We start from the raw sequence: 13586 nt of genomic DNA, 5'->3' as shown, positions 1-13586 counted from the left end.
TGAGAACAAATGACATAAGGGGAGTGGGGTAGGAATGGGATGTATTTAGGGAAGCAGTGATGGCTTGTGCAAAAGATGCTTGTGGCATGAGAAAAGTTGGAGGTAGGTAGATTAGAAAGGGTAGTGAGTGGTGTGATGAAGAAGTAAGATTGTTAGTGAAAGAGAAGAAAGAGGCGTTTGGACGATTTTTGCTGGGAAGTAGTTAAAAGATATATAAAAGAAAGAGGCAGGAGGTCAAGAGAAAGGCACAGGAGGTGAAAAAGAGAGCAAATAAGAGTTTGGGTGAGAGAGTATCATTAAATTTTAGGGAGAATAAAAAGATGTTTTGGAAGGAGGTAAATAAAGTGCATAAGAGAAGAGAACAAATGGGAACATCAGTGAAGGAGGCTAATGGAGAGGTACTATCAAGCAGTGGTGAAGTGAGAAGGAAATGGAGTGAGTATTTTGAAGGTTTGTTGAATGTGTTTGATGATAAGAGTGGCAGATATAGGGTGTTTTGGTTGAGGTGGTGACAGCAAGACAGCAGGTTTGGATGGTATTGCAGTGGAATTTATATAAAAAGGAGGTTGGTAAGGATATTCAGTGTATGTATGGTTCATGATGAAGTGCCTGAGGCTTAGCGGAATGCATGCATAGTGCCATTCTACAAAGGTAAAGGGGATAAAGGTGGGTGTTCAAATTACAGAGTTATAAGTTTGTTAAGTATTAAATTTTATATATATATATATATATATATATTTTTTCTTTCTTTTAAACTATTCGCCATTTCCCGCATTAGCGAGGTAGCGTTAAGAACAGAGGACTGGGCCTTTTTTGGAATATCCTCACCTGGCCCCCTCCGTTCCTTCTTTTGGGGAAAAAAAAAAAAAAATATATATATATATATATATATATATATGTATATATATATATTTTCAAAATGGAGAAAAACTGGAGGAAGTGAAGTGTTTTAGATATCTGGGAGTGGATCTGGCAGCGGATGGAACCATGGAAGCGGAAGTGGATCATAGGGTGGGGGAGGGGGCGAAAATTCTGGGGGCCTTGAAGAATGTGTGGAAGTCGAGAACATTATCTCGGAAAGCAAAAATGGGTATGTTTGAAGGAATAGTGGTTCCAACAATGTTGTATGGTTGCGAGGCGTGGGCTATGGATAGAGTTGTGCGCAGGAGGATGGATGTGCTGGAAATGAGATGTTTGAGGACAATGTGTGGTGTGAGGTGGTTTGATCGAGTGAGTAACGTAAGGGTAAGAGAGATGTGTGGAAATAAAAAGAGCGTGGTTGAGAGAGCAGAAGAGGGTGTTTTGAAGTGGTTTGGGCACATGGAGAGGATGAGTGAGGAAAGATTGACCAAGAGGATATATGTGTCGGAGGTGGAGGGAGCAAGGAGAAGAGGGAGACCAAATTGGAGGTGGAAAGATGGAGTGAAAAAGATTTTGTGTGATCGGGGCCTGAACATGCAGGAGGGTGAAAGGAGGGCAAGGAATAGAGTGAATTGGAGCGATGTGGTATACCGGGGTTGACGTGCTGTCAGTGGATTGAATCAAGGCATGTGAAGCGTCTGGGGTAAACTATGGAAAGCTGTGTAGGTATGTATATTTGCGTGTCTGGACGTATGTATATACATGTGTATGGGGGGGGGTTGGGCCATTTCTTTCGTCTGTTTCCTTGCACTACCTCGCAAACGCGGGAGACAGCGACAAAGTATAAAAAAAGAAAAAAAATATATATATATATATATATCTTGTGTGCAGGAGGGTGGATGTGCTGGAAAAGAGATGTTTGAGGACAGTGTGTGGTGTGGGGTGGTTTGATCGAGTAAGTAATGTAAGGGTAAGAGAGATGTGTGGAAATAAAAAGAGCGTGGTTGAGAGAGCAGAAGAGGATGTTTTGAAATGGTTTGGGCACATGGAGAGAATGAGTGAGGAAAGATTTACCAAGAGGATATATGTGTCGGAGTTGGAGGGAACGAGGAGAAGTGGGAGACCAAATTGGAGGTGGAAAGATGGAGTGAAAAAGATTTTGAGTGATTGGGGCCTGAACATGCAGGAGGGTGAAAGGCGGGCAAGGAATAGAGTGAATTGGATCGATGTGGTATACCGGTATATATATATATATATATATATATATATATCTTTTTTTTCTTTCAAACTATTCGCCATTTCCCGCATTAGCGAGGTAGCATTAAGAACAGAGGACTGGGCCTTTGAGGGAATACCCTCACCTGGCCCAATTCTCTGTTCCTTCTTTTGGAAAATTAAAAAAAAACGAGAGGGGAGGATTTCCAGCCCCCCGCTCCCTCCCCTTTTAGTCGCCTTCTACGACACGCAGGGAATACGTGGGAAGTATTCTTTCTCCCCTATCCCCAGGGAAAATATATATATATATATATATATATATATATATATATATATATATATATATATATATATATATATATATATATATGGGGATAGGGGATTAAGAATACTTCCCACGTATTCCCTGCGTGTTGTAGAAGGCGACTAAAAGGGGAGGGAGCGGGGGGCTGGAAATCCTCCCCCTCATTTTTTTTTTTTTTTTTTTTTTTTAATTTTCCAAAAGAAGGAACAAAGGGGGCCAGGTGAGGATATTCCAAAAAAGGCCCAGTCCTCTGTTCTTAACGCTACCTCGCTAACGCGGGAATGGCAAATAGTTTAAAAGAAAGAATATATATATATATATATATATATATATATATATATATATATATATATATATATTATACTTGATTGCTGTTTCCCACATGAGCGAGGTAGTGCCAGGAAACAGATGAAGAATGGCCCATCTACTCATATACACAGATATACATAAACGTCCATACATGCACATATATATATATATATATATATATATATATACATAGCAACATATACACATGTATGTACATATACAAACACATACGCTGACATATACACATGTACATATACTTGCTTGCCTTCATCCATTCCTGGCGCTACCCAGCCCCACAGGAAACAGCACTGCTACCCCCTGCTTTAGTGAGGTTGCAATGAGAATGATTGGTAACTTTATCCATGAATAAGAAACTAGAACGAAAAATAGAATTCTCAAGTTCACCTCATACCAGTATCATTATCATTCCATGGAATATTAAAAAAATTTCATTTAGTGTCTTTCTACTTTGTTAAGCTATATAGCAATTGGAAAGACCTCTTTGTGCATTTTTGTTTCAATAGATGTTTGATACTTACTGTAGCAGCACAAATATATAAAAACTGTAATAGCAGCTATATCTTTCCTATCTTCATTGCTGTTCAGCTGCGAACCTTTGAAGTAACGACACCAGTGTCACCAGCCAAGTCTTTGGATGAAGCACCACAAATACCATGGTGGGTTATCATCTTAGCCGCACTTGCTGGCATTCTCATCCTACTAATCATCGTCATCATCCTATGGAAGGTCAGTTAAACACAAACTTTCTTTCTTAGTTCATATATAGACTTGTAGAATACACAAAGCAGGGTTGATTGGGATTCTCTGTTCTCTTATTGTCATTTGTGATATTGTACATCATTTATTCATTAAATTTTCATTTCTTGTCAGGGATTTACTTATGGTGAGAGAAATTGATGAGTATTTCTCAGTTTAGTATCTTGAAATACATATTTGTAGATTTAGTAATATTGACAGAGTTGACTCCTGATTTTTTTTACAAAGTATTCAAATATCTAGAACATTTTTAGAAGTTAAGGTAAACAGTTATATACTGAAAATTAAAATCTCAATGAAGAAAACATTAGGGGCTTATTATTCATGATAGTAAATAAGAAAATGCAGAAATAAATATATATATATACCACTCTTTTACCTGATATTCTCTTACCCTTCCTTCCAGCTTGGTTTCTTCAAGCGAACCCGGCCAAAGTGTGCCTCTGCTTAATTCTTTAACTATCACATCCTCTTCTGTTGTTCATTTCACAGTACGTTTTCTGATGCATGTGAGTGAGAAGTGTGGAGATCTTACAGCCTTTGGTTTGCAGTTAATGTGATGCTTATTTGTATTGCAGAGGTACTTAAGTTTGCTTCTTTTTTCTTTTTTTTATACAGGCTTTGGGCTTGTGAGGTAGAGCACAGTTTTACTTTAATAGTTAGTTTTATTGAGTTAGATTTTAATTAATTGTTACAATTCAACTTGAGTTTTGCTTAATTTCATTTTTTCTGTTTACTTTGCACTTTATGTTTTTATTAAGCCCAGCTGTTGGCCCTTCCTCCACAGTGTGGTTACTTCAAGCGTCATCGTCCTGAGCACCATGCCAGAATTGCTGATGATGCTCAGCCTCTGAATCCTCCCAACAGTCGGAACAGTCACAATGGTCTTAACGGCCACAACTACAATCCCTACAGCCGCCCATATTATCCCGGAGACGAGGCTTTATGATTGATTTATTGTGATGATTAGAGTAATACGTGAATTTAGATGGAGATGGTTGATTTTAACCAGCTGGAAGAAAAGGGTTTTATGACCCATTAAAACCAGATACTTTTGTATTCATTTGAGTGAATAACATCATTAAATGCCAGGATGTTGTAAATGATCTTCCTTATTACAAATATTGCAGAAACTACTGCAGTAAATAGTTTGTAAATGGTACAGGAAGGGAATTAATGGTAATACAATATATAATGAAGTCATAGAACTAAAAGTTTTACGGAACTCAGATGTATATTTGATAATTTTGTGTTACAAAGAAAGTGTAGTGATTGTCTGAGAGGCTCCTGTGATTTGTCTTGTGTGAAAGATGGGCTTGGACTCATAACATTTGATTTAAGATTATCTTCCAATTCAATGCTAACTTTACAAAATGCATAATTAAGTCATTATGGAATTTAGATCTCACGTTATTTTTAATACTGAAGTGCCATAATCAAGTATGAAAGATCTTTAACTTAGATATCATTAGAGATTAACACACTTTTGATAGTCTCTGTTTGCTTGTAGAACTTACCTAATCCTCATTCATGCAATATTGAATTAATTGCTGTAGGTGCACATGATTGATTATGGCTGGTTATGCAGTATATACTCTTAAAAGTTAAAGAATCTCATACCTAATGTTTGCTTAGTGAAATACTCATCACCCAGATACGTATCATAGAGAAATGAATTTTTTCATGTATTCTGCATGCAGCATAAATGTTATTTGTTATAGAAGTCCAAATTTAACATATAGGAAAAAAGCTGGACACACCTGATGGTGGTTTTGAAAAGTGAAGACTTCTTCAGAATTTCCTGTGACAATGAAAGTCATGTTCTTGCCAAAGATAACAACCTTAACATTCACTGTGAACACTAATTTCAACCATTGCACTAAGCACATGCTTACTTGGTACAGCTTGAGTATAGCTTGAATGATTACAAAACTCATACACGGTGGTAATAATATTCAGGCTTTTCACAAACCGTATTACCAGGGGCAGATCAAGGATGTTGTGAGTGAGGCTCCTGTAGTACTCGGAAAGCTGGCCATTGAATGGTTGAGATCATAGGTCATAAAGTGTTGTGATGTATGTACATTTATGTACTAAAAGTGTAGGGTAATTGAATAGTAAGTACTCAGTGTCTTTATTGTGGTAGTTGCATTATGGGTATGAAGGGTCTTGGGATGTGTAGAAATGGAGTTTGTGATGTTGTAGAGATGAATGATTTCCAGAGTAATGGTGGGAGATTGTGATTTGTGTTTGTTTAGGGAATGTGGTTTCTGATGGGTGTACTTTTAATGGATTGGAGCTTAAGACTGAGTTAGTAAGTCAGACATTTAGTGTTTGCGAGTTATTTTAGTGTGTATGTATTTTGAAGGGGACAGAAATGGTAACAGGCAGTGATGAAGGAGAAGTGGAGTGAGCATTTTGAAGGAATGTTGAATGTGTTTGATAATGGGATAGTAGATGTGGAGTGTTTTAGTCAGGGTGGTATGCAAAGCGAGATAGTGATTTGGTGAAGAGAAAAGAGGGGATGAAAGCCATACAAAGGATAAAATGTGTCTGGAGTGGATGGTATTCTTGTTGAATCTAGTAAGAAAGGAGGTGACTGTGGTATTGATTGACCAGTTAGGATTTTCAGTTTATGTATGGATCATGCTTTTGTACTGATGTTGGGTTGAAGAGTGAATGTGATTTGTGTGTTGTATGTGATGCATAGAACTGTTCATATTTAGTCCATTCGAGGTGAGTGGAGTGTGTTAGCTGGATTCATGTTTATCTGGGGTTAAAAGGGTGATTGAAAAGTTCCATGGAGATGCTGACTTTTTGTTCAGCTTGATGCTGGTATGGTGGTGTCAGAGTGTTATGGTATGATTGTGAGGTCATCTGCATATGAAAGGACCTTCATGTTGAGGTTAACTTGAGGTAATGGGATGTCATAGCACAGGTGATTGAAGAACATTGGAGAAAGAACTGCTCTTTAGGGACTTCCACTGTAGGGTTTAAGTGCTTAAGCATGAAGCCCATGTGACTGTTTTGGCCATAGCATGGCCATCCACTTTTTGTTAGTTTTGGAGGTGGTGTTGTCTTTTGCATTAGGATGAGTCAGGGAAGAGTGTTGAATGCCTTCAGAATGTTAGGGATTTTGTTGTGTAGCCAGGAGTGGTCGAAAATATCTGAAAGTGCTTGGATTGCAAATGGGCCAGAGTGTTGTATGTGAAATGCAAATGGGCCAGAGTGTTGTATGTGAAATGCAAATGGGCCAGAGTGTTGTATGTGAAAGTTCACTATTTTGTTGGAGCCTGTAACAGGAGAGTTCTTTAAGGTTATAGTTGTTTTGCTCGTAACAGTTGGAGTAAAGGATTGGTGGGAAGCTGTTTCTGGATGGATTTTGTGTAGGACTTTCATAATATCCCTGTTTAAGTGTAATGTTGATTTGTAGCTAATTTTTTAGTATTCACTCATCAGTATGTTTGTGTTATCTTTAGGAGAAAGGGTAGCATTGGATTGGGTCAGGAGTGCTTCATGAATGGGGGCTGGATTGGCATGATAAGTGTGGATCTTATTTACTGTTTGCCAGAATTTTGTTTGCTGTGTGTCTTATGGTTCATTGTGTTAAGGAAGGAGTGTCAGTTTCTGCTTGTCTTTCAGTGATTAGGATAGGGATAATGTTATTTAGAGTATGGACTTATTCTCTGATTTCTGTTGATGATGAATTGTTTTGCCTGAGCAGGTTTCTTCGCTTCATCAGATCTGAAAGTTGTAGGAAGAATTTTGGGTTGTATTTCTTTCTGTGCCTTTGTGGTATGTGCTTTTTGCTGGCTTGGTTGGAGATGTTGATGAAGTGTGAGACTATGTGATTTAGGGGTGAGAAATCATTATATTGAATTTTGGCAGCTTTCATTTCTATGTACTGTGTGAAGGCTGGCCAGTCATCTTTTGTATAGTTTGTTTAAGTCTTTCTGATGATTGGTAGGCCAAATGGAATGTTATGAGGATGGAAAATTGGTCAGAGGATAGCTCATGCAGCAAGCTCCAATTGGTCCTTGTGTGTAGTGCTGTTCAGCAGATGATGTCTGGGGAGGTTGGCTGGTAGCATAGGTGTTAGCAGACACTGCCTGCTCATTGTTGCGGTGTGAGTGAAAAGTCACTTTTAATTAATTTTTATCCATGTAGTACAATCTTGTCAATGAAGTTTCACTCTAAAGGGGTCCAGCTTTACTCTGCTACTTATTGTAGCAAATAATTGAAGCTGCAGAGAGGTAGTGCCAGAAAACAGACGAAGAACAACGCATCCAGTCAAATTCACATATAAATACATATATATACACATACATGTACATATATATACAACACATACACCATCATCCATTCCCGGTGCCACCCAGCCTCACAGGAAACAGCACAAATGCATGGAGGACAAGAAAAGAGGTAACGTATACATTCTCTTCATTTTGCCCACACCTGATCACTGCCCCATGTCAGTGAGGTAGCACCAGAAAACAGACAAAGGGAAGTCAGATCTGCTTGCATCCATACATGAGGTGTCATGTGTTATGAACCGAAACCATAGCTCTCTATCCACAGTCAGATCCCGTGGACCTTTCCATGGTTTACCTTGGATATTTCAAATGCCCTGGTGCAGTCCATTGACATATATATATACACACACACACACACACCAGGTGTATATATTGTTTACATCACATATATGAAATGTCATATACCCTATGTAGGCCTTATTTCATGGGTCATGGAGACATGTTTCCTGTTTAAAAAGAGCAGACCAATTTTTAAGGTTTCATGCCTTTTTCAAATGCTTTGTGTAACTTGAGAAAATAGATACTGTACTCTGTATTATAGATATGGGATTGCCCCTTGAGATGTCATTTATGAATAGCATACATTTTGTACACAGTTTGTTGGTGATAGTAAGGAGAATTTATAATAGAAATTTCCCTTTGCATGTGAATCTGAATGGAAATTGTTTTTTATAAAAGTATGAATATATTGATAAGTTGACATATTAGGAAAAAAAAATTACATCAGTCTTAACGGCTATATGAATGGTTATTAGATTATATGGTCAAACATAAAGTTTGAGCATCTATCTAACTTTCCTTGGCGTTGATCATACGTAATGACTAGGATTAGAAAATGCTTGTCATGGCATTTCAAACCAAATTACTGTGGTTGCAGTTTTCTGAATCTCAGTCCATCTTACTATATTGTTGATTAGGCTGTAGCTGTGTGCCTTCAGCTATCAAATATGGGAACTTTTGTTAGGAATCCTGTTTCCATTATACACTCTCATTACTTTTACTTTCATCTCAAATAAATACTCTGGTCATTGCCTGAAATGTAAGATGCTGACTGTTCTTTCAATTATGTTTTTCTCAAAGAAACATGAAACTTTCATTCATAGAACAAGGCAGTACTGAAGAACAGAAGAGTCTTTTGAACTGACAGTAATTTTAGTTCATCTACGAATTATAATTTCCCAGAGATAACTTTGTAATTACAGTGTTTCATATTGAACATATCAATATTCAGATGTTAAAAGACTCTTCAAAAGATAATTGATAAGTTAGATCTCTGTATCAAATAAGAATAAAATCAAGTAACCTTGAAAGCAGACCAGAGGTGTGATTTAGTGGTAACAGGAAATTTAATGAAATGTCTTGAAATTGTGATTGAAGGGTGCCACTGTGATTATCACATATGCTAAAAGGTGCCTAGAAAGAAACATGTGGTGCTAATGTTAATAATGTAATGATGCTGTTGTTACTAATGTTGTTGACTATCTTCACATGTGAAAGCTGATAGTTTTGCTGTTCTACTACATTGTGTTCTCGGGGGTGGAGGCAGGAGTGCCTATCTTGTATATATTCAACTGTGCTTTCCTCGTTGTGTTGTGGTTAATGGTCCCTGTATTTGTACATAAGTGTATATTTGTAAAATGTTTCATGTAATTTATTTATGTTAACAGTAAAATTCTCACATTCGTTTATCTTTTTATTCCAAAATATATTTTGCAATATGCACCAGTATTGGGTAAAAAGAATGCTGTCTGTATCTCCACGTTTTAGAAAATGACAGAGTGGCAGCATTAGGACTGGAAATCCTTCCCTCTTGTACTGTTTTATTTCAAAAGAAGGAACAGAGGAAGGAGCTAAGCGAGGTCGTCCTCTTAAGGCTCTTTCCTCTGCTCATGATGCTACCTTACTAAGGTTGGAAAAGTTTGTAGAAATGTAGACTTTGTATGTACTAAACCCAAAATTTCACTCGATACTTCATGGTTTCTTAATCGATACCATGTCATTTGAAATCTGCAAATTCATGAGCTCCCTGTCTTCTTTTTTTTTTTCATACTTTTTGCCATTTCCCGTGTTCGCGAGGTAGCGTTAAGAACAGAGAACTGGGCCTTAAAGGGAATATCCTCACCTGACCCCCTTCTCTGTTCCTTCTTTTGGGAAAATAAAAAAAAAAGAGAGGGGAGGATTTCCAGCCACCCGCTCCCTCCCCTTTTAGTCGTTTACACGTCTAAAAAAGGCCTTGAAATGCAGAAAAGATCCTACCTCTACGTTAGTTCCTGGTTAGGATGAGTAGGTGTCATCAGTAGTGTTTCTGTGCAGTTTTAACTTTATATGTATAGTGTATTTTCTAAGCTGCCTAATCTCAAATGTAGCAAAGCACTCAGAAGAACAAGAAAGATGCAGAACATGATTAGAAATGGAAATCTGAAAACTATACTTTTGCCCTCCTTAAGTATGGATGATTCAAATGTTCATGTGAATGAACAGGAAGATAGTGAGGATTTAGTTGGTAGAACAGCAATAAGAAAGATAATATAACAGGTTGCATTGTGCATGTTGTGAGAAAATGAAGAAACTCAAATTAGGGAAGGTGGAGCAAGACCTTCCATTGTTTGTTAAGGATCCGAGGTGTCAAGATATTAACCTGGGAAGCCCACTGATCAACAAAGAGCTGAGAAAAAAACTTGTATTATGTGAAGGATGACTGATCAGAATTAAAAGGTGATAAGGAATTAAAAGTGGGAAATCCTGTTGTGGAGCATTTATTGCAAATACACAGACATAGGAAGAGTTCAAGTCTTCACAGGAAGAGATAGAGAGTGGACTGTTTTGGAATAAGATGGCTAAATAGGTGTTCCTCCCCAAAAGCATACCTCCTTCCCAGGCTTCAAGGTTTGTAAGAACTTTTGATTCTACTTTTTTGCAGTAACTTTAATGGTAGTTATAAACTTTGCCCTGCTGTCATCTCTCATTTTGCCATGATAGCCTTGTGCCAAATTAGTGGCTCCAAGGATCTTTATATGAAAACCTATATAATGAACCTAAATCAATCCAAATTCCCAAAAACTTCAAGAAGCAGTAGAAACCATTTCACTACCACAGCAAACCAATGAGAAACAGATAAGAGGGCACTTTTGAGTTGGTGAATGTTATTTCATTCATGGTATTTTTTAAAAGATTTAATATTACAATTATGACTTAAAGCATTTTTGATTACTTATGCAAGATATTTGACACTCTCTCTCTCTCTCTCTCTCTCTCTCTCTCTCTCTCTCTCTCTCTCTCTCTCTCTCTCTCTCTCTCTCTCTCTCTTCTGTTAGGAAGGACACAGGTCAAAAAGTGTAGTAATATGTATATGTATGAGGAGTTAGTGTAGGACAACTGAGGAGTAAGTATTCAATGTTTTCACTATGCATTAGCATTTTGAACATGAGTTTTTGTGATCGTTTGATTAGTTAATGGCCGACTGATGAGTGGTATCCAGAAAACAGATGAAAATATATAACTCATATTCCCAGAGTGTATTTCAGATGGGTGCATGTCTGGTGGGGTGGAGTTTAAGAACTGGTGGAGAGAGTGGTTGATTAGTGCCTGTTGAGCCAGTATGGTGTGCATATGTTTTGTCAATGTCATATTTGTTTGAAAAGGAAGGATTTTTGAGTATTTGTTTTTGGCCTGTGAAGTAGAAGTATACTTTTTTATATCTCCCTTAGGGTTGGCGGATGGTTATGGGGTCATTTGGGTGAGAAGGGTCTAGTGCTGTTCTGAATAACTAAAAAGAACAACAAAGTGCTGAGTATATTGAGGTAAGGTTGAATTGGAAGTATTTTTATTTTGTATGACTTGAATGTTTGTGGCTGCCACATAGCCAGTGATCATTCTGAGTGCTCTGTTTTGTGTGGCTTGCAGCTTTGTTTTTTTTATTTTGACAAGGCAGATGATTAGGCAGATACAAAATTTAAGGTGAAGTGGATGAACTGCTCATAGATGATACTAAGGAATTCTTTTACTTGTCCAAAAATGTTACTGGTATGTTTTCTGAGGGCATTTATGTTCTTCAGACCATCGTGTTGATGTTTCTGGTATAGATAGAGAATGCTGTGTGTATCATACGTGATAATTATCAAAGTTGGAGTTTAGTTGAGTGGGAGTGGTAGACCATTCAAGGTTGATCTTTCTGCAACTAATTCTGTTCACTCTCATACTCACATTTCCACTCTGCATCCTTTAACACATTTTCCTGATTTTTTTTAACCCAAATACCTTTCATGGCTTCGCTATGCTGTGAAGTAAACACAGGGATAATAGTTTCATTTGTGCATGACCAATTTTTAGTTACTTTTGGTGAAAGTTCTTGATAAATTAGATAATCTTTGACCAGTCAGTGGACGGATGTACACCTGAATTGGGCATGGTTCATTTTACTCTCAGGTATATGTGCGTCGTTTCTAAAGGTCATGATACTTCCCGAAGCTCCTCACTCGACGTGAAATTTATTGCGAAGTACATAAGTACCTCAAAATATATTCTGTAGAATGCTGTTAAGAAATGCAGTGGAATATGTTTGATTTAGTGTTGAGTTTACAAAAAAGTGGGGTAACAATCTACAGGTAAACTCAAATTCATATTGTAATCTCTAACCTTCAACGCAGATCTTACCCCACAGGAGCAGCTAATTTATAAATAAACCTCGACACTTGTTCTTGAGTTGCCATAGTATGAGGAAGTACCACAGAGCAATCAAGTAACTTTGGGAATAAACCAGAGATGGTAGGGAGCAGAACGCCCGAGAATTGCTTTCTGAGAAACCAAAGCGAGATGCGGTTGTCAGGAAAACATCAATGATCACAGAAAATGTTATTCCTTAGATTTATATGATGAATGTGTGTACAGCCGCAGCCACGAACTTCAGCAAATAACTGACAGCACATGATAGAATGTTCTGGCAGTTACTGGAAGACCTGTCTCCTCCTCCTCCACTCTCTCATGCTAATTGGTGAGTCTCTCACTCACCGCGACATCTGGACTTTCCATTCTAAGAAAATCTTGTCGGGAAATAGTATCCTGTCTAATCAAAACGGGTAACGATGCCACTTTTGTCATTTTTTTTGTCAGGAGTTGGAGTGGAACGAGACGTTGAAGAGAAGGGAAAAAAAACAGTAATGGTGTTGCTCTTCCCTGATTGGGTGGAAGGGGGGAGGGGGGGACGTAAGAGTTCTGGTAAATGCAGATTTTAAATGATATTTTCCTCTATGACTCCAGGCAAGACCAGTGGTGGATGTTTTGAATTAGGTTAACTACCGTCGAACGTCGACAGAAGAGTTTGTGTTATGGCCAGGCTATGATTTAGAACCGCTGTCAACGCATTTAGTATTTGAAGACTTTTCCTTTCAGATGAATGACGCATATGATCATGGAATTAAGTTTCATAGGCCAGTTTTTGCAATGAGTTGAATTAAATAGGAATTACAGTTTACATAGAGACATTACACAAAAAAGGCTTTATATTGATTTCCTGATTTTTAAAGGTGAACAAGAATTGTTTATTGGAATGGTAAAGCTCCAGCAGCCACTCATGTATAGTTTAAACAAATTAACCCAACTGGGGTAGGTAACATGGGTTATTACTGTCGTGAGGTGCTTCAAATGACTGCTATGTTGATTAGTTTTTGTTTAGATATAAAAAAAAAAGGGAAACTTCAATTCACAATATGGTCTCAAAATTCACGTTTCAGGTCAATCGTCATCAGCTGTGTAGAGCTCCCGACAGCTTCTTGTATGGCTATACACGTCCTGGGTTAAGTGGAAGTACT

At 37.7% G+C, this 13586-nt stretch overlaps 1 protein-coding gene across 5 annotated transcripts in view; it reads left to right on the top strand.

The window, feature by feature from the left end:
• Window positions 1-9462, top strand: part of LOC139746257 (integrin alpha-PS2-like) — a 243685-nt gene extending 234223 nt beyond the window's left edge. For 3 of the 5 annotated variants that reach the window (XM_071657283.1, XM_071657282.1, XM_071657286.1), the window contains 2 exons: window positions 3296-3436; window positions 4254-9462. In XM_071657283.1, the coding sequence (XP_071513384.1) occupies window positions 3296-3436; window positions 4254-4415 (303 nt within the window). In that variant the 3' untranslated portion in view covers window positions 4416-9462. Of the gene's footprint in view, window positions 1-3295; window positions 3437-3872; window positions 3976-4253 lie in introns of all 5 variants that reach the window. The other 2 variants (XR_011712120.1, XM_071657284.1) reach the window with 2 other exon arrangements.
• The last annotated feature ends 4124 nt before the right edge of the window (window positions 9463-13586 follow it).

Source organism: Panulirus ornatus, chromosome 64 (genome assembly GCF_036320965.1).
Source record: "Panulirus ornatus isolate Po-2019 chromosome 64, ASM3632096v1, whole genome shotgun sequence".
Taxonomy (NCBI): Eukaryota; Metazoa; Arthropoda; class Malacostraca; order Decapoda; family Palinuridae; genus Panulirus; species Panulirus ornatus.
This window is presented reverse-complemented; position numbering and strand designations above follow the sequence as displayed.